Source organism: Pseudorasbora parva, chromosome 10 (genome assembly GCF_024679245.1).
Source record: "Pseudorasbora parva isolate DD20220531a chromosome 10, ASM2467924v1, whole genome shotgun sequence".
In the NCBI taxonomy this organism is placed as follows: domain Eukaryota; kingdom Metazoa; phylum Chordata; class Actinopteri; order Cypriniformes; family Gobionidae; genus Pseudorasbora; species Pseudorasbora parva.
Window position 1 is genome coordinate 38,936,430 of NC_090181.1, and position 23,940 is coordinate 38,960,369.

The 23,940-nt window shown below is 36.2% G+C and overlaps 1 protein-coding gene across 1 annotated transcript in view; it reads left to right on the plus strand.

Moving 5' to 3' along the window:
• Positions 1–2,604: 2,604 nt before the first annotated feature.
• Positions 2,605–23,940, plus strand: part of plaat1l (phospholipase A and acyltransferase 1-like) — a 30,968-nt gene continuing 9,632 nt past the window's right edge. The window contains exons 1-2 of the mRNA XM_067454695.1: positions 2,605–3,195; positions 3,294–3,374. Of these exons, the coding sequence (XP_067310796.1) occupies positions 3,348–3,374 (27 nt within the window). The 5' untranslated portion in view covers positions 2,605–3,195; positions 3,294–3,347. The remainder of the gene's footprint in view (positions 3,196–3,293; positions 3,375–23,940) is intronic.

Below are 23,940 nucleotides of genomic sequence, written 5' to 3' on the forward strand. Positions count from 1 at the left end.
TCTGTATTAAACCCTACGAATTAAGAATGGGGTGTCATTAAAGTTCATGTGCATGTAAGGGCAGGCATTCCAAAACGTTTGGCAATATAGTGTACTTGTGTTCATCTATGTTCATTTTGTGCTGTAACTTAGTAAAGCGGAGCCGGAGGTGACTTTCAGTTGGGGAGTGCTCTTGCTTGAACTCTAGCTCTTGCTTATAAATGGAATACACTTAATTTAACGTAATTACATTAATGGTGATTGTAAATACATCTAGGGTAAATAAGTGTATAACCTATCATACTAATAATAATAATAGGCCTAATAATAATAATAAATTCTGTTCTCAAAAATAACTGTTCATGTCTAAACCCATCTTTCACATCTAATCGTTTTGGTCTAATGTAATCTCTTTATGGCTTCGAGGACTTTATGACCTCTGGTTTTTCTGTCTCGCTCCCACATAAAAATACCACTGTAAAAAAAAAAAAATTTTCACTCAACTTACATTTTTTAGTTATCTTTTTGCTTTGACTCAGTTATGGTGCACTATGTAACTTTTCTGTCCGCTAGAGGGCGCCTTTTCAAAACAAAGGTGTCGTGACGCCAAGTTTGAGTGCAGCATCTTGAGATATGTGGTCTTCATCTCACAGCCGGTGGGAAATAGGATGTGATTATGAAAGTTATTGTAGAAAGAGTTGAAAATTATGTTATGACGTTACTCTGTGCGTTCGCTAAGCCGCTGCTGTGACACTTGTTGCACACTGCAGTAAGTGTAAAGCGTTTCTGCTGAATAAAACCAGGAACCGAGGGTAACACAGATATGACACAACTGACAGGCGGCTCCCTCAGATATCACAGGTCCTTGATTAAATTAACAAATGTCTCATGATTTACAAATAGTTGGAACATTTGGTAAATCGCAAGTACTCAATTGAACAAAATATGTAACACTGGCCTGTTTTTTGGATATTTTAGTGAACATTTTTTGCACAGTGCACTTTGAAAAGTATTTTCAACTTAAAATGTTTAGCACAACTTATATCAAGTAACCCGGACTTTGCAAAGTTTCATTGAAATGCAATAACTAACGTTTTCAAGTTCTGTTCATTGACCTTAAAGGTGAACTATGTAGTATTTTTGCAGTAAAATATCCAAAAAACACTAGGCAAGTATTATGTTTTATTCAGTTGAGAACTTACAATACCCCAAATGTTTCCAACTATTTGTAAATTGTGAGAAAATTGCTATTTTAACCGATGAACCGGGACATCTAATGGAGTCGCCTGTCAGTCGTGTCATATCTGTGTTAGCCTCGGTTTCTGGTTTTATTTGGTAGAAGCACTTTACTCTTAGCAGTGTGAACAAGTGTCATAGCAGCCGCTGAGCAAACGCACAGAGTAAAGTCATAACATAATACCATAATTTTAAACACACTTAAATGTATCTAATATGATAAACAGAGCTGCTTTACCTCATACTCATGACCGGAAAAGTGGAAATGGCACCGGTGATTGTGCCCCGTCATAATAAAAGTCCCGCTGCTCGCGAGCTGTGTGTTTGCGTAACAATCGCTCCAGCTCCAACACTCCAAAACTCGGTCCTGCTCTGCTTCATACTACAGTAACGTTAATAGCCGCATCCATGAACATGAGTCCAATCCCGATTCTTTTCCACCGGCTATGAGGTGAAGACCACATGTCCCAAAGATGCTGCTCTCAAACTTGGTGTCATCAAGCTACGCCTTTGTTTTGAATAGGCGCCCTCTAGTGGACGGAAAAGTTGCATAGTGCACCTTTAATTTGGCATATTTTCTCAACTTGCATTAGCACATTCAACCAAATAAATGACAGATTTTCCATATAAAGGATTTTACTTTCCCTTACAAATCAATAAATGTTAAGAACAACATTACAATATTTAAATGATTAAGATTTCTTTTTAAAAACTTGACAGAAAAAAACAAACAACTTTTTTTCTACTTTTTTAAAGTGTCAGTTCACACACAAAAAATAAAATACCATTGTTAACTGCTCACCCTCATACCATCCAACAACTGTTAAAGGGTTAGTTCCCCCAAAAATGAAATTGATGTCATTAATGACTCACCCTAATGTCCTTCCACACCTGTAAGACCTCCGTTCATCTTCGGAACACAGTTTAAGATATTTTATATTTTAGTCCAAGAGCGTATGCAAGTGTATGCACACTATACTGTCCATGTCCAGAAAGGGAATAAAAACATCATCAAAGTAGTCCATATGTGACATCAGTTGGTTAATTAGAATCTCTTGAAGTCTATATTTTTAACCAAGCCCTACCAGATATATATATATATATATATATATATATATATATATATATATATATATATATATATATATATATATATATATATATATATATATATATATATATATATATATATATATATATATATATATATATTATGTTATGTTGGGACATAATTATTTAGGAACACTTACAGGGTTGACTAGCAGTTTTTACAGTTTAATTTAGCATTAGGGAAACTAATAGAAAATAAAAATCCAAATCAATTGTTTACTGTACAAAATCACATTGACATTTTAAGATTTTCAACAACCTATAAAGCATTTTAAAACACTGTTGGAGTCATGTATTTTAAATAAATGTACATTTAATTAATTATGGCAACTAAACTTAAACAAATACTGAAAGAATAAAGACAAGTGCTAGCCTTTGGGTTTTATTTTTAATCAAAATGTGCATATTTCAATACAAAAGATGGAAAACACAGGACTGGTTGTTACTGGATTTTTGTTGATGCATTTAGAAAACGTCTATGACAGAAACATTTGGCTGTTGAACTCTTTTAACATTTACCTTTTCTTTCCTGTAGAGAGCAGAACTGAGCTTTTACAGAGGGACTTTGCAGAAAACCGGACCACAGCACATATTTTATTCCTTGAATTACATACAAATAATACACAACAGCAGTGTTTTGGGGAGACATGTTAAATGGCGATAATTCAATGAGCACATATATGAGACCCTTTTCATTTTGGATGCTAGTCCACTTGTTTTTTTGCAGTTGCTGGCGGAATTCACGGCGCAGTAGCTGGTTGAAAGGGACCAAACCTCTCTCAAACACCTGACTTGGTTCCGTTTTACCAGCAACTAAGACGTGTTTCTGAGGACAGAGTTTCCTGCCTAATTAATCACTAATTAATAGAGGTGAGCAGGAGAAGCATTGATTTCCTCAGTGTCATTCGCACAATTATCAAGTCATCTGTCTGATTAATCTCAGGTCTAACTTTTTGTTTTGCGTGTAGGATTACGTCAGCAGAAGACGTCCATCCACGTCATGATCTTCCTTCTGGAGGACGATGACACAGCGAGTGCTGGATGTGCCGGTATGTCCTCATTATGGGGTGTCCGTCCAGAATTAGCTCTTCTCCACCTGTCCAACTATTCCTAACAGTAAACAGTGGTGATGGGCGGCAGCTGTGATCTGTCACTCAGAGCCTTTCAGTAGCCTATTCATGTCATCATGGAGGAGGAGCTCAGAAACATCACCATGTGTTTTAACAGTGACCTGTGCTTGACTTTGACATAACCTTTAGAAAGTCATTTGTAACCACATGTGTAAGGTTATTAAGTAGATCCTTTAAAACAATAGTTGTGACACTTTCTAAACCAGGGCCAATTTAATATTAAATGCTAAAAAAGTCTCATCTTACAATTGTAAGTAATATCTTACATTAAATTATTATTCTAAAATATTTGGTATTTGCATGGTATTTGATGGACTATATATATATATATATATATATATATATATATATATATATATATATATATATATATATTGTATTAAAAAAACATTTTAAATGTATTTTCATTACAAATTAACCATTTTATAACCATATATATTATGTCACATTGTCTAAGGAGATGTGTAGATGATGATGATGACGATGATGATGATGACTCTCTGAGGCCACACACTTCCTTACATTCCATAGATTGATTCCGTATATGGGGACATAAGGAAGTATGTTGTCTCAATGAGCAGCAGCCAGATCTATTGAACAAACAGTACCTCACAACTTTTTTTGTACAACTCCGATAAAACAGTTAAATACAATATCTAAGGCGTAGGGGAAGATGACACATCACATGGACTTTTTCTATAGCTTTAGCATGGACATTTAACATAACGTGGACTTGTCTATAGATTCTATAGATTTGATGAATCTTGTGAAAGTTTTTAATCCCCTTTTTTACTTCACCAACTAATTTTAAACATCCCTCAGTGAAACAAACAAATATTTAAAGTACAAATATTCTATTGTATATGAAGTCATAACTTAATGCTTAATCATTATAAAAGAGTTTCTGTTCTGAAAAGATTTTTAGAAGGTGTTAAATGTTAACTTTAACAAGTTTAAAAATCATTTTAGATAGAGTTCTGCCCATCACACCACAGGCCATGTCAAGTCAAGTCATATCCCATTCTGGCCTGGCAAACATTTAGTGAATAACAGGCTATTATATAAGGCTATATTATATTCAGGCTATAGGTCTAAAAAATGCAATCATGCTGCTTTTGCAAGGTCTTTATAAAAAGTGAACGAATCAAACCCCTTAAACAGAATGCAGCAGTAAAGATAGACTCAAACAAGGAGCCGGTTCCACATCGAAAAGCCCTGCAATCCAACAGCAATGACAGTTTCAGCACAGGTTCCCCACATTACTTGCCCGTCCCTTGGTGTCCAGTCCATCAGACGCTCACTCTCTGTCCTTCTCTCTTCCATGCGTATCCTCGTCTCTTGCCATCTCCTGGATTGTGTCCAGACCTGGCTTGGCTTCCCGTCCTTTTCTATGGGTCGCCCTCCCCCTTGTTGGCGGCCTTCCACCTGTTGGTGTCTTTTAGAGGCCTGGGTCTCTCCTAGACCTCCTGTTCGCAGGCCTCAGCGCTCTGACAGGGCCTCACACCTCTCAGCTGTTCACACTGCACCCACAGCGAGAGCTGCCATTGAATGTCAATGGCTTCTTAAAAAAAGGATGGGGTGGGCAAAAAGACAACTGCCACCAGCTTTTATTGGGACAGCATGACAGGAAAGGTTTTCTGGTGCACAGCTGACAAAGAAGTTCATGTTTTTGGTGTGTATGCAGAAATATATCAGTGATGTTGATGTTAATAATTAATTTGGTCTTTCTATAAACTTCTTAGACCAGGGCTTCAGGGCAGATTTTTTTTGTCTTTCATTTCAGTGTCTATATATAGCCTAGAAACTTTTTTTTTTTTCGCCAGGAAATTAAAAAAAAAAAGGTAATTGCGACTTTATAACTCCCAATTGCAAGTTTAAATGAGAAAAAAGTCTGAATTGTGAGGCTGTACACAACCATTGTGTGTGTGCATGTGTGTGTGTGTGTGTGTGTGTGTATATGTACAGTATTGTTCAAAATAATAGCAGTACACTGTAAAAAATTATATGTTCAATAAGTTATGACAACATATGTTTTTACATTGTTTTAACTCATCAAAATAAGTTAAGAAACGTTAAACTTGTTTTTATTAGTTACACAAGATGTAACTCATATTTTAAAGTCAGTTTAACATAATTTAAGTTGAAATAACTTAAACATCCAAGTCGATTGTACTGCAAAAGTTCAAAATTTGCCCCTTTTTTTACAGTGTGACTAACCAGAATAATCAAGGTTTTTAGTATATTTTTTATTGCTACGTGGCAAACAAGTTACCAGTAGGTTCAGTAGATTGTCAGAAAACAAACAAGACCCAGCATTCATGATATGCACGCTCTTAAGGCTGTGCAATTGGGCAATTAGTTGAAAGGGGTGTGTTCAAAAAAATAGCAGTGTCTACCTTTGACTGTACAAACTCAAAACTATTTTGTACAAACATTTTTTTTTCTTCTGGGATTTAGCAATCCTGTGAATCACTAAACTAATATTTAGTTGTATGACCACAGTTTTTTAAAACTGCTTGACATCTGTGTGGCATGGAGTCAACCAACTTGTGGCACCTCTCAGCTGTTATTCCACTCCATGATTCTTTAACAACATTCCACAATTCATTCACATTTCTTGGTTTTGCTTCAGAAACAGCATTTTTGATATCACCCCACAAGTTCTCAATTGGATTAAGGTCTGGAGATTAGGCTGGCCACTCCATAACATTAATTTTGTTGGTTTGGAACCAAGACTTTGCCCGTTTACTAGTGTGTTTTGGGTCATTGTCTTGTTGAAACAACCGTTTCAAGGGCATGTCCTCTTCAGCATAGGGCAACATGACCTCTTCAAGTATTTTAACATATGCAAACTGATCCATGATCCCTGGTATGCGATAAATAGGCCCAACACCATAGTAGGAGAAACATGCCCATATCATGATGCTTGCACCTCCATGCTTCACTGTCTTCACTGTGTACTGTGGCTTGAATTCAGAGTTTGGAGGTCGTCTCACAAACTGCCTGTGGCCCTTGGACCCAAAAAGAACAATTTTACTCTCATCAGTCCACAAAATGTTCCTCCATTTCTCTTTAGGCCAGTTGATGTGTTCTTTGGCAAATTGTAACCTCTTCTGCACATGCCTTTTTTTTAACAGAGGGACTTTGCGGGGGATTCTTGAAAATAGATTAGCTTCACACAGACGTCTTCTAACTGTCACAGTACTTACAGGTAACTCCAGACTGTCTTTGATCATCCTGGAGGTGATCATTGGCTGAGCCTTTGACATTCTGGTTATCAGGGGCGTAGCCATCTTTTCAGAAGTGAGGGGGACAGAAATGTCGTAATACCCCCCCCCCCCCCCCTTTTTTTTTGGACCAATATAATTTATCACATCTCTTGCTTTTAATTGGGCAAGATATCAAATACACTGCTGAACAATAACCACTATATAATATCTATAATATTATTCTCCTATTTTGTATGCCAATTTTATGATTGGTTTATATACTACAAACAATTGTGCATTAAGATTCCATAGATTTTATGCAATGTAAAAAAATATATTCTGATGTAAACCATGCTGTTCTCCATGTGAAGATATAGTAAAGTGTCATTTATTCCTGTGATCAAAGCTGAATTTATCATCATTACTCCAGTCTTCAGTGTCACATGATCCTTCACTAATCATTCTCAGATGAGGATCTGATGATCAACACACATTTATGATTATTATCAGTTTTGCTGCTCAAGGTGCTGCTTAATTTTTGTGGAAACCATCTAAACATTTGTGGTAAAATTAAAAAAGAGAGAAATTAATACTTTTATTGATCAGGTATGCATTAAATTGATCATAAGTGATATTTTTAATATTAAAAAAGATAATGTATTTAATAAATGCAAATAAATGCTGTCCATTGAACGTTCTATTCATTAAAGAATCCTGAAAAATAACATGTAGGCTATCGTGGTTTCCACAACATTTTTAAGCAGCACAACTGTTTTCAACACAGATAATAATTATAAATGTTTCTTGATTATAAAATTATTTTTTATATCTTATATCTTGATTATATCTTGATTATTATATCTTGGTTATAACGATTAGTGAAGGATCTTGTGACACTGAAGACTGGAGTAATGATTATAAATTCAGCTTTGATCACAGGAATAAATTACTATATATATTCACATAGAAAAAAAAGCTGTTTTAATTTGTAATAATATTTCAAAATAGTACTGTTTTAACTATTTTTGATTACATAAATGCAGCCTTGGTGAGCAGAAGATACTAAACATTAAAAGCTGCATTATTCATATAGCCTACTTTATTGTCAATAAATAGCCTACATTGAGATGACTTGAAAAACACACATAAAGCATATATTGTCGCAATCGTCTGATTGTCGTCGTCACGTTTCATCACTCATAACGATTGTTTTCCTTCAGCTCAGCTCAGCTACAACTCCAGAGGTATTAGCCTACCTCTACGAATCCGCTTTTGGACTTTCTGTGAGAGCGCGCCCTCCTCATATTTAGATTCGAATAAAATTACAGGTCCTGCATAGATAATTTTTTGTCTCTGAATTTAAATCTTGATGTATTCACTTTGGTTTCTATGTAAATACATTTGCCCGTGACCTCAAGAAGCGCGCTCTCAACCGAGATTAGAGAAAGCTGTTTTTTAGCGTCCCTGTTAACTTGCCCGCCCCCGCGCAGGTTCGAATCCCGCTCGGAGCGGGTCGACTAGGATCGGTGAGACCCAGTAAAAGTGCGGGGGACGAAAATACATTTTCTTAAAAGTGAGGGGGACACGTCCCCCGCGTCCCCCGCGTAATCTACGCCCATGCTGGTTATTCTTCTATCCATTTTGATGGTTGTCTTCCGTTTTCTTCCACGTCTCTCTGGTTTTGCTCTCCATTTTAAGGCGTTGGAGATCATTTTAGCTGAACAGCCTATCATTTTTTGCACCTCTTTATAGGTTTTCCCCTCTCTAATCAACTTTTTAATCAAAGTACGCTGTTCTTCTGAACAATGTCTTGAACGACCCATTTTCCTCAGCTTTCAAATGCATGTTCAACAAGTGTTGGCTTCATCCTTAAATAGGGGCCACCTGATTCACACCTGTTTCTTCACGAAATTGATGACCTCAGTGATTGAATGCCACACTGCTATTTTTTTGAACACACCCCTTTCAACTAATTCAACTAATTGCCCAATTGCACAGCCTTAAGAGCGTGCATATCATGAATGCTGGGTCTCATTTGTTTTCTGAGAATCTACTGAACCTACTGGTAACTTGTTTGCCACGTAGCAATAAAAAAATATACGAAAAACCTTGATTATTCTGGTTAGTCACATTGTACTGCTATTATTTTGAACAATACTGTATATATATATCCTTGTCCTCGCTGGGACATTTTTGGCTCCCTTTGAGGAAAACAGCTTATATCTATATCCTTATGTAATCTTAATTATATATGCATTTAAATAATATATAATGTATCCCATTTTTATTTAATGTATATATTTGCTTCTCATAAAAATATTTCTGCTTATTATGAATGGTGAAAACATGTTGCTTTACATTTTTTTTGGAAACAGTGATTCCATTCAAACATTTGTGGTAAGAATGAGAGTATTAATTCTTCTGTTCATCAAAATTGCATTAAATTGATTTAAAAAAAAGAGACAATTATACTGTTACAAAAGTTAAAATTAAATTTCTATTTAATAAATGCTTTAATAAATTTAGTAAATCAATTTAAAGCTGCAGTCTGTAACTTTTTGCGCTCTAGCGGTTAATAAACAGAACTGCATGCGTCTTGCGGAAGAACATTGCAGCCGGAGCTGCTTCTCTCTGTTTAAAGGGGTGATGAATTGGGAAATCAACTTTTCCTTGAGCCTTTGATATATAAAAGGTCATGATATTATAAGATTATCCTGTAGTTTCAGAGATGAACACTTCCTTGTTAGTAAAAGAAAAGCTTTTACAGACATTAGGCCCAGAAAACGCTCTCAAATCAATGACGTATTAGAAGGGTGAAGATAGCAAGATAATCGTTTGGAAATAAAAACACTGGTCGACACTGGATTTGCACATATATTGAGATTAAAACACAATGCGGTGCCTTCTATATTAGATACGACAGGAATGGTGCAGCACACTTATGTGAGTAAAATGTTTTTTTATGTGATAGTATATTGCATTGTTACAGATCGTAATGATTATGTGTACGTGTCTAACAGAACATACCAGCACGCTGTCACAGGCCGGAGAATCCCTTATTTGTTGGTTCATTGCGATTCAGGTTCAGACTTTCAAGGGCTCACAAAGCCCAACGGCTGCCTATGTGTTTTCCAGACAGGCTACCAAAGCATAAGCCTGTCTGCAGAATGGTGAATACTAAATAGTGAAATAACATTCATTTCTTTATCGCCATTGCTCACTCTCTTGACTTGATGTTTGAAGAGCTCGCGTGCGTGCGTGTGTACGCCTACACTCACCTAAAGGATCATTAGGAACACCCGTTCAATTTATCATTAATGCAATTATCTAATCAACCAATCACATGGCAGTTGCTTCAGTGCATTTAGGGGTGTGGTCCTGGTCAAGACAATCTCCTGAACTCCAAACTGAATGTCAGAATGGGAAAGAAAGGTGATTTAAGCAATTTTTGACATTTTTTAAATGGGAAAGTCAGTATAAATGTTTCACAATATTACTGTTTTTACTGTATTTTTAAACAGAGGTTGAGGGTGAGCAGAAGAGACTTAATTCTTTCAAAAACATTTATATTTCCTAATTCAATGACTTAAAAAAGAATAAGCAACTTAATTTAAATGTTTCGTTTAATTTCAAGTGTATACAGATCTATATACAGATACAGAAAAAGTGAATATGCAAAACAGAAAATAAAGTATATGCTGAAACGGTTAAAGTGCAACAGGTGCTAAATTACTGAGAGGTAGAAAATCAGTGCTGTGATCCTCACTATTAACCACTGCTACAGTCAGAGAAAAATGATAGGTTAGAAAGAATGTTGTTCAGCCCAGATCTATCTTACATTCTGATTGGCTGAATATTATCAACCAACAGGGATGTTGGTCCAGGGACATCTCTTTCTTGGTGAGCATAACAATAACAAGACATTGAAATGCACTTTATTATGCTTTATCCTATTTTTTGACTCTGAGAGATCACATGCAAAACTGCTGCTCCACAGACAGAAACAGGAGCTGCAGGGGAATGTGAACATGGAAGCTCATAATGGCTAAGGTCAACACCTGTGTTCTAAAATCAGCTGGAGTGGAGAGAGATAGATAGATTTAGAGACGGAGAGAGGTTGAGCTGTAAGACTCATATTGAAATTCAACCCTCAGTCTATTTCAGTTGCCCACAGAAGCTGTAAATAACCTTGGCTGCTCGTGTGTGTGCCTTCAGATCGCTATAGAAGGCCCATGACTGTGTTTCAGTCAAAATCATTGATAATTCATTATATTGGTTAATTGAATTATTGATTCTTCTTTTAAAAATCATACAAAGATCAAGTCACCTTTATTTATATAGCGATTTTTACAATATAGATTGCTTCAACGCAGCTTCACAGTGTTGACTGGAAAGTAACGCGACAGAATTTGATTCGGCTGTAACACCCGCTCTGGAGAAAACAGTGATGTCATCAGCTCAGTTCAATTCTCATATAGTGTCATTGCGGACAAATTGGACATATAGATGAATATTTAGTGTCCCCAACTGAGCAAGCCAAGCCAAAGGCGACGGTGGCAAGGAACCAAAACTCCTTCAGAATGGAGGAAAAGACCTTGGGAGAAACCAAGCTCAGTCAGGGGGCAGTTCTCTTCTGGCCAAAGAACAAACAGTGTATGATTATTATTCTGGCAACATTACAGGTCAGAAGTCATATTAGATTGGAACAGTCCGGATTTGTCCAGTTCCATCTGTTTGAAGATCGGATTCGTCATGCCGGGGATAGGTTTGTTGAGGATGTCGTGACGATGAGGCCTTCACAGGGGAGAGTCTGATTGACAGGATCTCTCCTGACACTTCAGGAATGCGTAGTTTGTGTCTAGGCGTAGGTCCACAATCAGATCTACAGAATTTGGCAGACTGCAGTAAACCTCTGGATAAACAGAGAGACTAATATCAGTGTAGATGTTAATGTCTAGTGTAAATGTCCATTCTTCTTATGATGTAACGAGTATATCAGGTGCTACGGGAAGTGTTCCTGGTTCAGGCTGACCTAGTTAATGCAGCCTAACAATCATTTCACTGAGTTGAATAACAGAAATTGAAAATGTTTTATGTATGTCATATTAAAGAGATGTTTTTAGTCTAGATTTAAACTAACAGGGTGTGTGTGCTTCCCGAACAATTCTAGGAAGACTGTTCCAGAGTTTAGGTGCTAAATAGGAAAAGGATTGACCGCCTGCAGTTGATTTAGATATTCTAGGTATTACCAACTGGCCAGAGTTTTGAGACCGCAATAGACGTGATGGAGTATAATGTGTTAAGAGCTCGCTTAAGTACTGAGGAGCTAAACCATTTAGTGCTTTGTAAGTAATTAGCAAGATTTTAAAATTTATAAGATGTTTAATAGGGAGCCAGTGCACTTTTGACAGAACTGGACTAATATGATCGTACTTCCTGGTTCTAGTAAGAACTCGAGCTGCTTCGTTTTGGACCAGCTGGAGTTTGTTTATTAAGCGAGCAGGACAACCACCCAGTAGAGCATTACAATAATCTAGCCTTGAGCTTATGAACGCTAACTTTTCTGCATTTTGCATTGAGACCATATGTCGTAATTCAGATATATTTTTAAGATATAAAAAAATATTGGCTTTACAGATTCTAGAAACATGGCTTTCAAATTAAATTCACATTTAAGTGAAATCAAAGAGCTCACTCAGTTTGCAGAGCAGCCACCAGGTGTTAGACAGTATTCTAGGTTACTATGTGCTAAGGTTTTTTGTCCCATAATTAAAAACATTTTCTTTTCAGAATTAAGAAATAATTTCATAATTTTTTTTTATATCAGCTTTGCATTTCGTTGATCTTATGAATTGCTGAGTTTTGTCAGGGCGCGAAGAAATATAGAGCTAAGAATCATCAGCATAACAGTAAAAACTAACACCATTGCTTCCTAATGATATCTCCCAGTGGTAACATGTACAGGGGGAAAAGCAACGGTCCTAACACTGAGCCTTACGGTACTCAATGCTGAACTTGTGATCGATATAACATCTCTTCATTTACTGCTACAAAGATCTAGATTATTTCCCCACTTTATCCATTTCATGTAGATGTGGGATACTGGGGTTAAAGGGATAGTTCACTTTAAAATAAAAATTCTGTCATCCTTTACTCACGCTCAAGTTGTTTCAAACCTGTAAGAAAGAAATTCATACAGGTTTGAAACAATTTGAGGGTCAGTAAAGGATGACATAATTTTTATTTTAAAGGGAACTATCCCTTTAATGGTTTTATTTTTTTACTCCAGCAAATAAATAAATAAATAAATAAATAAATGGTGGTTTTATTTAAAATAGACACTTATTTTTAATATAGAATATGTAGAACTTTTCAGCAAAATGTATCTATCTTATCTATCTATGAACATTTAAAACATGTAAACTTGTCCCTACCTGGCATGTAAAATTATTGTTAATTTAAAATGGCAATAAATGACAAATTTGTTCAGTTTTTATATATTTTTTTTTATTTTTGACATGCTACACGTGTCCATCTTACCCCGTTTATATTGTATATTATTTGGTGCATTATTAGAGATTTAACATCACATTGCATTGAAAACCATTCATACGTTGAATGCCTTCAGTGCATGTAAGAGGAATTTGTTTTGTTTTTTAATTCTCAGTGGAATTCATAAAGAATTTTTATAGATCATTTCTTCTGCCTGTTAGATTATGAACTACCAAAATACATTTTGATATCAAATCGGACTGATTTAAATCCAACCTGAAGTTTTGAGGGGGATCAGCTAATGGCTTCCTCACATGTTCGGGTTGAATCATTAGCGTTTGAGCCATTAAAGTAAGAGGCCTGTGTTGGCCGGCCAGTTGCCGTTCCTGTGGTTGATACAGCTGTTCCATAAGGGCCACACGAGCAGACGCCTGAAAGACCTGCCATTGTGTACATTTCTATCAGCGAGGTCAAAGGTACCGTAATCAACAGTTCAGAAACAGGTGGGGATTCTGACGGGAGATGGCAAATGCTGCTGTGGCCTCAGCGAGACTGTTTTATATGACAATGAAGACACAGCTACTTTGTTTGCAGGGTTGTAGGATCAGCTGAATAATGACAATGACATTGAGTAAAGTTGGGTTGGCTCTCATTCAAAAAAATAGAGCTTTTGATAATATAATGAACTGCATGAGAAACTAAATGGCATTTGACTGTCATGACAGAGCCATTCTCAGCTCTTAAAGGAGCAGTTCACCCATAAATGAGAATCTAATGATAACTACAGGTCAGAATAACTACTAAATATCAAAAGTGAAACATCTCGACACATCACAATAATTTAAATATAGGGGAAATGTTCTTAACGGTCATGATTTTTCTTTGTATTAAATGAAAGTAAAAAAATAATACCATAATTTTTGTAATTAATATTATTATTATAAAAAAACGTTTTTGGAACAATAAGCAGTCAACATTGTCCTGTGTTTCAAGGAAGAAAGTAAGTCATACAGGTTTGAAGTGAGTATCCCTTTAACATCAACACTGGAAACAAAAGTCAGCATCTAAAAATCGAAATGTTCTGCTGTAACCCCGTGATATTTACTCTGGGAGTTCGGACATGTTGGATGAAAGCTGAGCAATTGTAAGCAAGGACAGGACATGATGAGTGCTTTAATGACCTGCTCAAGTAAGTGCTAAAGACATCCAGATTCCAAAAGCCAGTGACAGCTGTCAGGTGTGGAAAACAGCTAGTCCACTCATAGTGACCAAATACATGCGCATAATCATTTTAACCATATAAAGCCTACTATTTTATATTTCAGTTTCAATTTCAGTTGCAGCACGTTGAGCTTTCTCAGCCACAATACTTTTAGTATAATTAAAAACGTCCCCCTCAGGTCATGGTTAACATTTGTTTTTGCGGTGAATTTTTAAAAATATTTTAATAATATTAAAGAACAGCTTTTTAATATTCCAAGATGAGAGCTCCAAATATGATCCATCAGGCATTTGAGGAACATTTATCTGAATTTGTATTGCATTGCAATTATATGTTTTGAAACTACAAGGGTTTGATCATAAAAATTAAGCATTTAAATACCGTTGGCAGATACAGAGTGACAACTGATATTTATATGCATTTTATGCACGTAGTCTGTTATACTGTTATAAAGATCTTTTTTTTTTACATTACAAACTGGGATTTCATCTAATCCTTTGGTCATAAATATCAGCAAATTAAATGTAATTATTTGCTCAGTTTGAGGTATGAGCTCCATATTTTCCTATATCATACTATATTCAAGCCATAAAAGCTTTGAATATGGACTGGGATTGTAGTTTGTCAGAGGATCAGTGGGTCTTAACTGATGGGCTGTGACCCAAAAATGTGTCCCAGATTTGTTCTGATGAACAGTGCAGAATAAATGCTTTTCAAAAGCTAATAAAATGCAAATCGCAAGGTATAGTTTGCAAAATAAATACTTATCATAAGGAAAAATGCTTCTACGATCTTTTGTTGTCAATTTGGTGCATTTAATAAGGACATACGACTAATATTAATACAATAATTGGCTCATTGCTTGTTCCATATGTTTGGCTGGTAAACATGCTGCTGTTGTTTTTATGCATGTACAAATCTGTTTTCCATTTGCATTTAAGTTGTTTTTAACTCAACTTTCATTTGATATTGTTTTAAGTGTAAACTCACTCCAAGTCATTGTGGATCTCAAGTAAATGCATCTTGATTTAAAAAGCATTTTTGCAGTGTAATAATGTATTAATAGTCCATAGTCAATCCAACTATTTGCAACATTTAAATGTGTGACATTCTTGTTGGCATTGTGCACCATAAATAGTTTTGATTTACCAATTGTGTGGAGCAAAACTAGGGAATCCCTGCTCTAGACTAAACTTGCCAATGAAATCCCATCCGCTCCTCAGAGGCAGTTGAAGCAGCAGCTGGTGAATTTCCCTCATACTGCATTGTGGGGGCTGCACATGGGCCACACGGCAGGTGGCACTGCCCAGAGAACTTTTCCTCTGGCAGAAATGTCACCTCTTTCCAAGGCCGGGATATTCAGCTGGGATATGATTAGGCCCTATCTCTCATCCTTCAAGTTCCCGGGAGAATGAGAGGGAAAGGCATTTGCTTTTCGCACATTATCTGAATGGCAGACGTGCCATGCGAGTCCTGCTGTCTGAATGAGAGTCACAGCCGCTGCCATGACAATTGTGTGCTCATTTGTTCAGGGAGCTTTATTCTGCTAGCCTGACAAGCCAGACCCACATCAAGATGTTTGGTCTGGAAACTCACCACTGACAGGGCTCAATCTGAGGGGCGGGATAAACGGTTGTCTTTCACACTCCCTCTGCGCGCGATAGGATAGCGGTACACCAACCAGAGCAACAAAGTTGAAACGGAGCTCGTTGATAGATTAAACATTCGCCGTATCCGGTCGGCAAAACTCCAAACACATCCTTTCTTAAGAATGACTTCAGTGCCGTTCTTTGTTCTTTTCTCAGAGAAAAGCTTAACTCCAAGTCTTCCAGAGTCGCGGTCAGACCTGATTCGAAAGACCGCCGTTCGCCAGTTTCTGTGTTTACTAGAAGCACGCAAACGCAACTCGGCCGCCATCATTATGGCCCCGCCCACCGACTCTATACACGATGTGATTGGCCCGGCAAGAGTTTGGCGTTTACAGCTCAGAAGGGTATTGAGAGTTGCTAGACGACACTCACGGGCAGATTAGATTTGCTGCCGCTATGGTGCGTCTAGATTTCTAGGCTATTATTCTGCAGGACCTTTGACTATATTCCTATTAACAGAAAAGCATTTTTTTTTCAATATCAGAAAAATATGTAAAATTATGTATCTCGGGTAAAAGATGCCCTTGCTGTTAGGGTGAGGGGTACAATAATTAACGCAACTATCAGTGGCTGACTTTTACATTTGTTGACATGACATGGTTAGATTTACACACAACATTTACAACAATTAGCTTAAATGAGAACTTCAGCTGGTGCTTATGGAGTTTTAAACTTGGGGAATAAATTGCTTATAGACAGGAACTATACCTCACATCAAGATCATTTGTTTTAATCCAATGATCCTATAAGAGCAACCATATGTGTTACCGGCATTGTGTAAAATCTGGCATTGTATAGAATGCTCAAAGTTTGTAGGCAAAGTTTGGCAATGTGTGATATTTTGATACTGATATAAATACAAGATATTTTGTGACTATATGCATGTGCTAAAAAAGGCACATAAGGTACTGTAGAGATAGCAATACACACTCTCCTTTTTTGCCAAATAAATGAAAAGCATGTTATCAATGTCTTCTCTCTTGCTGTATCAAAATCTCACCTAGCTTTCCTCAGAGATGGTCAAGTCAAGTTGTTTAAGCATGATTACAAGATATAACTTTTTTTTAAATGCTGTATCCTAAACTGTTGGTAATTAAGTTATAAATCATATGCTAAAGTAAATTTCTGGAGTGTTAACGATTAAAAAACTAAAAAAAAAACTAAAACAAGAACCATACAGAACCGAACCGTAGGTTGTGAACCGTGCCACCCCTAATATGCACCTCATCAGTTGCAATTTTCATCCATTTTTTTTTTTTTTGGTCTTTTGTTCATTTATTGTAATGTTTTTTTTGATTAATTAATGATTTATTTATTGATATTTTAAATGTTTTCCATTTTCAGTGTTAGTCTTTAGAAATAAAAGTTTATTGATCTTTGAAAAAATATACCTGCATTATGCCATTATCATTATTTTAGATGAAAATTGTTTCAGAACGACAATATTATCGTTTATCGCAATAATTTCTTGGCCAATTTATCGTCCAGCAAAATTTGTTATCGTGACAGGCCTAATTGCTTGTACATTTTTTTTCTACCACATCATTCCTTCCCTTCGTGTTTCTAATGAATTATTATTTATGTGCCTGGACAAAGAGCTCTGTGAACAGCCAGCCTCTTTTGCATTGACCTTTGGTGTCTTGCCCTTCTTGTGCAAGGTGTCAATGGTCGTCTTTTGGACAACTGTCAAGTCAGCAGTCTTCCCCATGATTGTGTAGCCTACAGAACTAAACCATTTAAAGGCCTTTGCAGATGTTTGAGTAAATTACCGTAGATGATTAGAGCGTGGCACCGCACAAGGTGTCTTCAATATTAAACATTTTCACAACATTCTAATTTTCTAAGATGCTGAATTTGGCATTTACCTTATTTGTCAGTTATTTCAGTAAACAAGGCTTCATTACACATCATAACTGTTTTGAAATGATTTGAAAATTCAATGGTTCCCAGTGTCAGCAAGCCTGTCGGGTCCCAGGCAGTGGGACAGTGAAGGATAACCTTACACCTTACACTACACAGTTCAATAGACATTGTTCTTCAGTTATTTAACATCAAAGAAAGTAAGACTGTAAATCTTTATTCACTTATTTGCTGCTGGATCACACATCTTAGCCATATATTATCTACTGCATGCTTATGTTTCTCTGTAATGGGCAGTCTATATTAATATGTGTGGGCATGATCGGTAGTTATGTTTGAGGCCTATAAGAAAGGTTTACTTAGTAGTTGTGTGTGTGTGTGTGTGTGTGCGTGCGTGCGTGCGTGCGTGCGCAGTTTAAAGTTACATACATTGATGTTGGTCTCAGGTCGGGTCGGGTCGAGTTCGGGCTGAGAAATTGCAGACGTTGTCGGGCTGGTGCTGGGTTAGGGCTTGAACACCACAGGTTAGGGCTGATTGGGTTTTAACTGATTTGTATACAATTTTATAAATGTGTACACATTTAGTGAAACATTTGTAGGTTATAATAAAAAGCAAGAGTTGTATTTAAAAGTTTCTTATTGGTCTAACAAGCTCATCATAAAATGAACAAAAAAATCCCTGCCATATGAAAACATATCACATTATGAAGCCACTACTTATTTAATGATATTAGATTATATGTTAATTGCATTTATTTGATTACACTTTCAGTGAAACTTTTGCAGTTGGTTTGTAAAAAGTGTTTTAGTACTGTCTGAATAAAGTTACACCGTCCTGACCAGCAGGGGTCACCAGCGTGTTGTGTTTTCGAAACCATAAAACTATAACATTGTTGGGCCTAAAGGTATCGGTCCAACTGTAAATCAGAATATTATTTCTCGTGTTGCACAAGGCTTGTTTTTTAGATTAGTAATTGTTAGTTTAATATGTCTTGTACTGTTTAGTGTTGTTTAATGGAATTAAATGGGTTCAGTTAAAAATACCAGATTAATAATCAGAAAAATGTACAGTTGGATACCTTAATGAATTTACAGTATTGCATTTAAAGTTAAAACATTTATTATAAAAGATATGAAATGCTAATTCCAAAAACGGAGCCTTGAGCAATAAAAGGGATAATTTTATGAACATTTTACTATTAGTTTGATGTTGATGTCATACAGTTAAATTGTTTAATTGATTTATAGCACAGAGCTGAAAACATTAAACGTACAGTGTTTAATGGGTATGAAAACCAATTTCAAATATTAAACTTACTGCTGTGGTTGACAAATCCATGTTAACTCTATAACTAAAGAAACCTCTGAAGTAGCAGTAGTTTTTTACAACAATCTGAATTACACATAAAACAAATGTGACTTATTTCTTATATCAAGACTGGTTTCCCACTGAAGCTAAGCAGGGCTGAGTCTGGTCAGTACCTGGATGGGAGACCAACTGGGAAAACTAGGTGTCTGCTGTTAGAGGTGTTAGTGAGGCCAGCAGGGGGCGCTCTATGGAGCTAGAAATATGACAAAATGATCTGAATTTGAATTGTATAAAATCTGAATTATTGACAAGTGTAATCTAACAAAACTGAATATTATGTTGCATTTTACATAGTTCTGAATTTGAATTTTTTTAAAATGTTGAATATAGAACCTTTGAAATTGAACACATCTGAAATGTTTTTATGTCGAAATTGTTTAGACATGTATTTTCAAACAGCAGATATTTTGTTCTGAATTAATCGACTGGAAATATTCAGTTTTTGAAAATACAGATTCAAGATTTCAGATGAAAAAGAAATTCAGATCATCAAATTCAATATTCTAAAATTCAGATCATCAAATTCAATATTCTAAAATTCAGATCATCAAATTCAATATTCTAAAATTCAGATCATCAAATTCAATATTCTAAAATTCAGATCATCAAATTCAATGTTCTAAAATTCAGATCATCAAATTCAATGTTCTAAAATTCAGATCATCAAATTCAATATTCTAAAATTCAGATCATCAAATTCAATGTTCTAAAATTCAGATCATCAAATTCAATGTTCTAAAATTCAGATCGCAGAAATTCAGATCTTACAGAAAGTAGGCCGGTCCGTGTATCATCTGATCATTTCATTTCCTGTTTGAAATGGAATAACGAGAACACATAAATCGTCTCGTTTATTCGTTTTTTTGTTTAGTTTAAAAACGAAAAATGAGATTTTGGCTCGATTTTTCATATTTCGTTTGCGGTTTATAAAACGGTTTATGGGTTTGATATTTCGTTTCCACACGTGGGCGGCGCCGAAACGCCTCTTTCATCTGATTGGTCAAACAGCTCCGCCTTCAGCGCGAGCTCTTCATTCTGTCAGGCAGAATACAAGTGCGGGACTGACAAATGCAATTTAATTAAAATAAATGTCCGAAAACACCACACACTGCTAACTACACACAATATTTAAAGCAGAAATATGTTGCTATATGAAAGATGTTGTCACGTAATTCGTGCTGTTGCGATTTGCAAGCGACCCCCATTAATGTGAGCCATAGGCTATTATTTGAGTATGATAGCCTGTTTCTCATTGATAAATACGGTGCAAATAGTCCCGTCTCTTTGGATAAAAGGGAAATGGAAATAAAAATAAATAACAGGCTGAACTGTACATGATAATATGTCTGTGATATTTGCCACTCTCGTCTTTTATTTACATCAAAAGGCAGGTAGGCATGTGTGACATGTCAATAATCAAGAAAATTGAATAGAAATACAGTTTATATTTGTGAATGTGTCTATTCTGTTCACGTGAAAAGAAAGAGACAGAAAAGTGAGAAGTATCAGTAAACATACATTAATTGATACTGACAAAATTAGCAGTTTGGGTTTAATTAAAATCATGTCGGTTGAAGAGCACGACATACCTTTAAAATCGTATTATTTTTATTATAAAACAGATAATAAATAATGAATTGGGTGATGTTTCTCTGAGTTGTCTTTATTAAGTTTGCTTGAGAGCTCCAGCATATAGTCCTATTTAAATATTATTTATTATTAATATTATGAGAACTATAATACTTCACCAAACTCAGCTCAGACCTTCAGACTGGTCTGACTCACTTATATCTTTTCTAACGGGTCAGACTTACTTTCCCAAAAAATCCCATTGACTTGCGTTATCTGAGCAATTAAGGCCGTAATGATTAAAGCTGTCCACTAGAGGGGGCGACAGGATAAGTCTTTTCTACTCACTTTCCCTGTTTGCAACAGTTTAAATGACAAATTAATTTCATTCATAAATAGGCCATATCTGTCTATGAGAACAAGCTTTACACTTCAAGCTGTACAACTTATTAAAACTTGAACACTGCTTCAGAGTTTGCCACTCATTAGTTTCTTTTAAGATATTCACACTTTTGCATTTAGGGCCTAATGTTTGTCCATTTGGAACTTGCATTTGTAATGAGCGTTATATTTTAAGCCCTACTTGCTGTTGATAAATTTTATTCATGTAAAGAGCTAATGTCAGGGCAAATGTCCTGCAAAGTTTAGCTCAACTATTTATATAGGCCAATGTACACTAAATGTCAGTAATGTACACTTGTAATTAAAAAATACTGTAAAGTATTACATTTAGCAAACCACTACATCACAAGTAATATAACAATATTTTTTTTTAATAAAAATTTGATTGAGTAAACAAGATATTTGTATTTGTAAATATGTTTTTATATTTTGAATTTGTCACTCGGCTTAACTCAACATTGGCAGCCATTGATAAATTAGAGAATACGATTTCAAGGCCGTATTCATTCATTATAAAATAGTATCTAAGTATTTTTTGGTGATGATGATCTTGTTTTATATTATATATATATATATATATTTAAGGAGGGATAAGTCAAAGTAATTTATGTGGTAACCTTTTTCTTTTTTTAAATTGTCACAGAGATGCTGAAAAAGCTGCCCTTCACTACCTTAAATAGCAAATCGAGTAGCGGTTGGAGGCCTCTCAGGTTTTGGAGAATGTATCCAGACAGATTCAAGACATGGTTTCCAGTACATAGGGAGCAGCACAAAGGGCAAACCTAGCAAGTTCCAGATGGACAAACATTAGGCCCTAAATGCAAAAGTGTGAATATCTTAAAAGAAACTAAAGAAGCGTGGAGAAACCCATCGCTATCTCAGCTAATACAGATAATGATCCAGAATCAAATCTGAGGGAGAAATAAATTGAACAGGAGAAACGGCAACATCAGGACGTCCGTCTCTGTGGTATGGACTGTATTTAGTGGCCTGTCAACATTTCTGTGTGTTTACTCGCAGTGTATGAGGACATGATTCGGTTTATGGACTATTGTATGCGACTAGACCTTAGAAGTAGCAAGCAAAACGGTTTTACACGTCAGAATACTGTAACGTTATACAGAGAACAGCAGTGGAGTAACCGTTAGCGCATTTGAATGACGAAGCACGCGATCGTGTCGTTTACTGATGTTTACTCACGCGACGATAGCCAAAAGCAGAGACATTTGAAGCAGTTTAACTCACCGACTGCTTCCAAAGCAGGACCGAACCTTTATCGCTGGGACTGCTCCGTCAAAAACACACTTCTTTGGTATGATTTGGTGAAGTCCTGACAGCAGTGGCGTGTAAATCCACTTTGAGACGCGACTGAAGCGATGTTTTGAAGCTTCCCGTCATTTCTGCGTTCAAATCGGTTCAAATGCAGCGCTGCCTTCCCGGAATGCTGCGCTGAAGCGTTGAAGCCGCTCGACGTCACCCATAGGAATAAAGAGAAGCGCGGCGCCACATAAGTGTTCACAGACGACTGGATCTGCATCTTAGAGACTGTTTACGGCGTGCATTTCCTCTCTCTCGCTCTAGTCATGCGCGCGTGCGCACCCTACCGGGAGAAGAGCCCGTACGGCCCATACAAGAACCTTCCGATCTATTAACGTCAAGTAGACCCATACTCGAAAAAAACTCGCCGAAACTTGTGAGAAACCGAAAGGAGTATTTTTAACACAGAAATACTCCATCAAACGTCCAACATTAGTTTTTGAAACTTTGTCTATGTTTAGGATGGGAATCCAAGTCTTTAACAGTGTAAAAAGCTCAGTATGCATGAAACAGCATTTCACCCCCCCTTTAATTACTAGTTGTTCGCATTTTTATAAATTTCATTATAACTGTCTCGAACTTTGAGCACATTCAGGGCATGTTCCCGATGAAACATACTGAGTTTTGTTATTGCATATTTAACTGAATACCTGAACATTTTTCACGTTCCGAACGCTTGAGTCCAGTTCAAGTCCGAAAGGAAAAGTTGCACTCAAGCCTATAGCAGGGGTGCTTTGCTAACTTTGACCTGTTCCTAATGTCCTTAATGTTGTGCAGTGTGGAGATTGGAGAGAGTGTCCCCGGGGAAGATGTCTACATTGTCCAGAGTGGATGTGGAGAGATAAATTATAAATGACAAACATTAGGCCCTAAATGCAAAAGTGTGAATATCTTAAAAGAAACTAATGAGTGGCAAACTCTGAAGCAGTGTTCAAGTTTTAATAAGTTGTACAGCTTGAAGTGTAAAGCTTGTTCTCATAGACAGATATGGCCTATTTATGAATGAAATTAATTTGTCATTTAAACTGTTGCAAACAGGGAAAGTGAGTAGAAAAGACTTATCCTGTCGCCCCCTCTAGTGGACAGCTTTAATCATTACGGCCTTAATTGCTCAGATAACGCAAGTCAATGGGATTTTTTGGGAAAGTAAGTCTGACCCGTTAGAAAAGATATAAGTGAGTCAGACCAGTCTGAAGGTCTGAGCTGAGTTTGGTGAAGTATTATAGTTCTCATAATATTAATAATAAATAATATTTAAATAGGACTATATGCTGGAGCTCTCAAGCAAACTTAATAAAGACAACTCAGAGAAACATCACCCAATTCATTATTTATTATCTGTTTTATAATAAAAATAATACGATTTTAAAGGTATGTCGTGCTCTTCAACCGACAT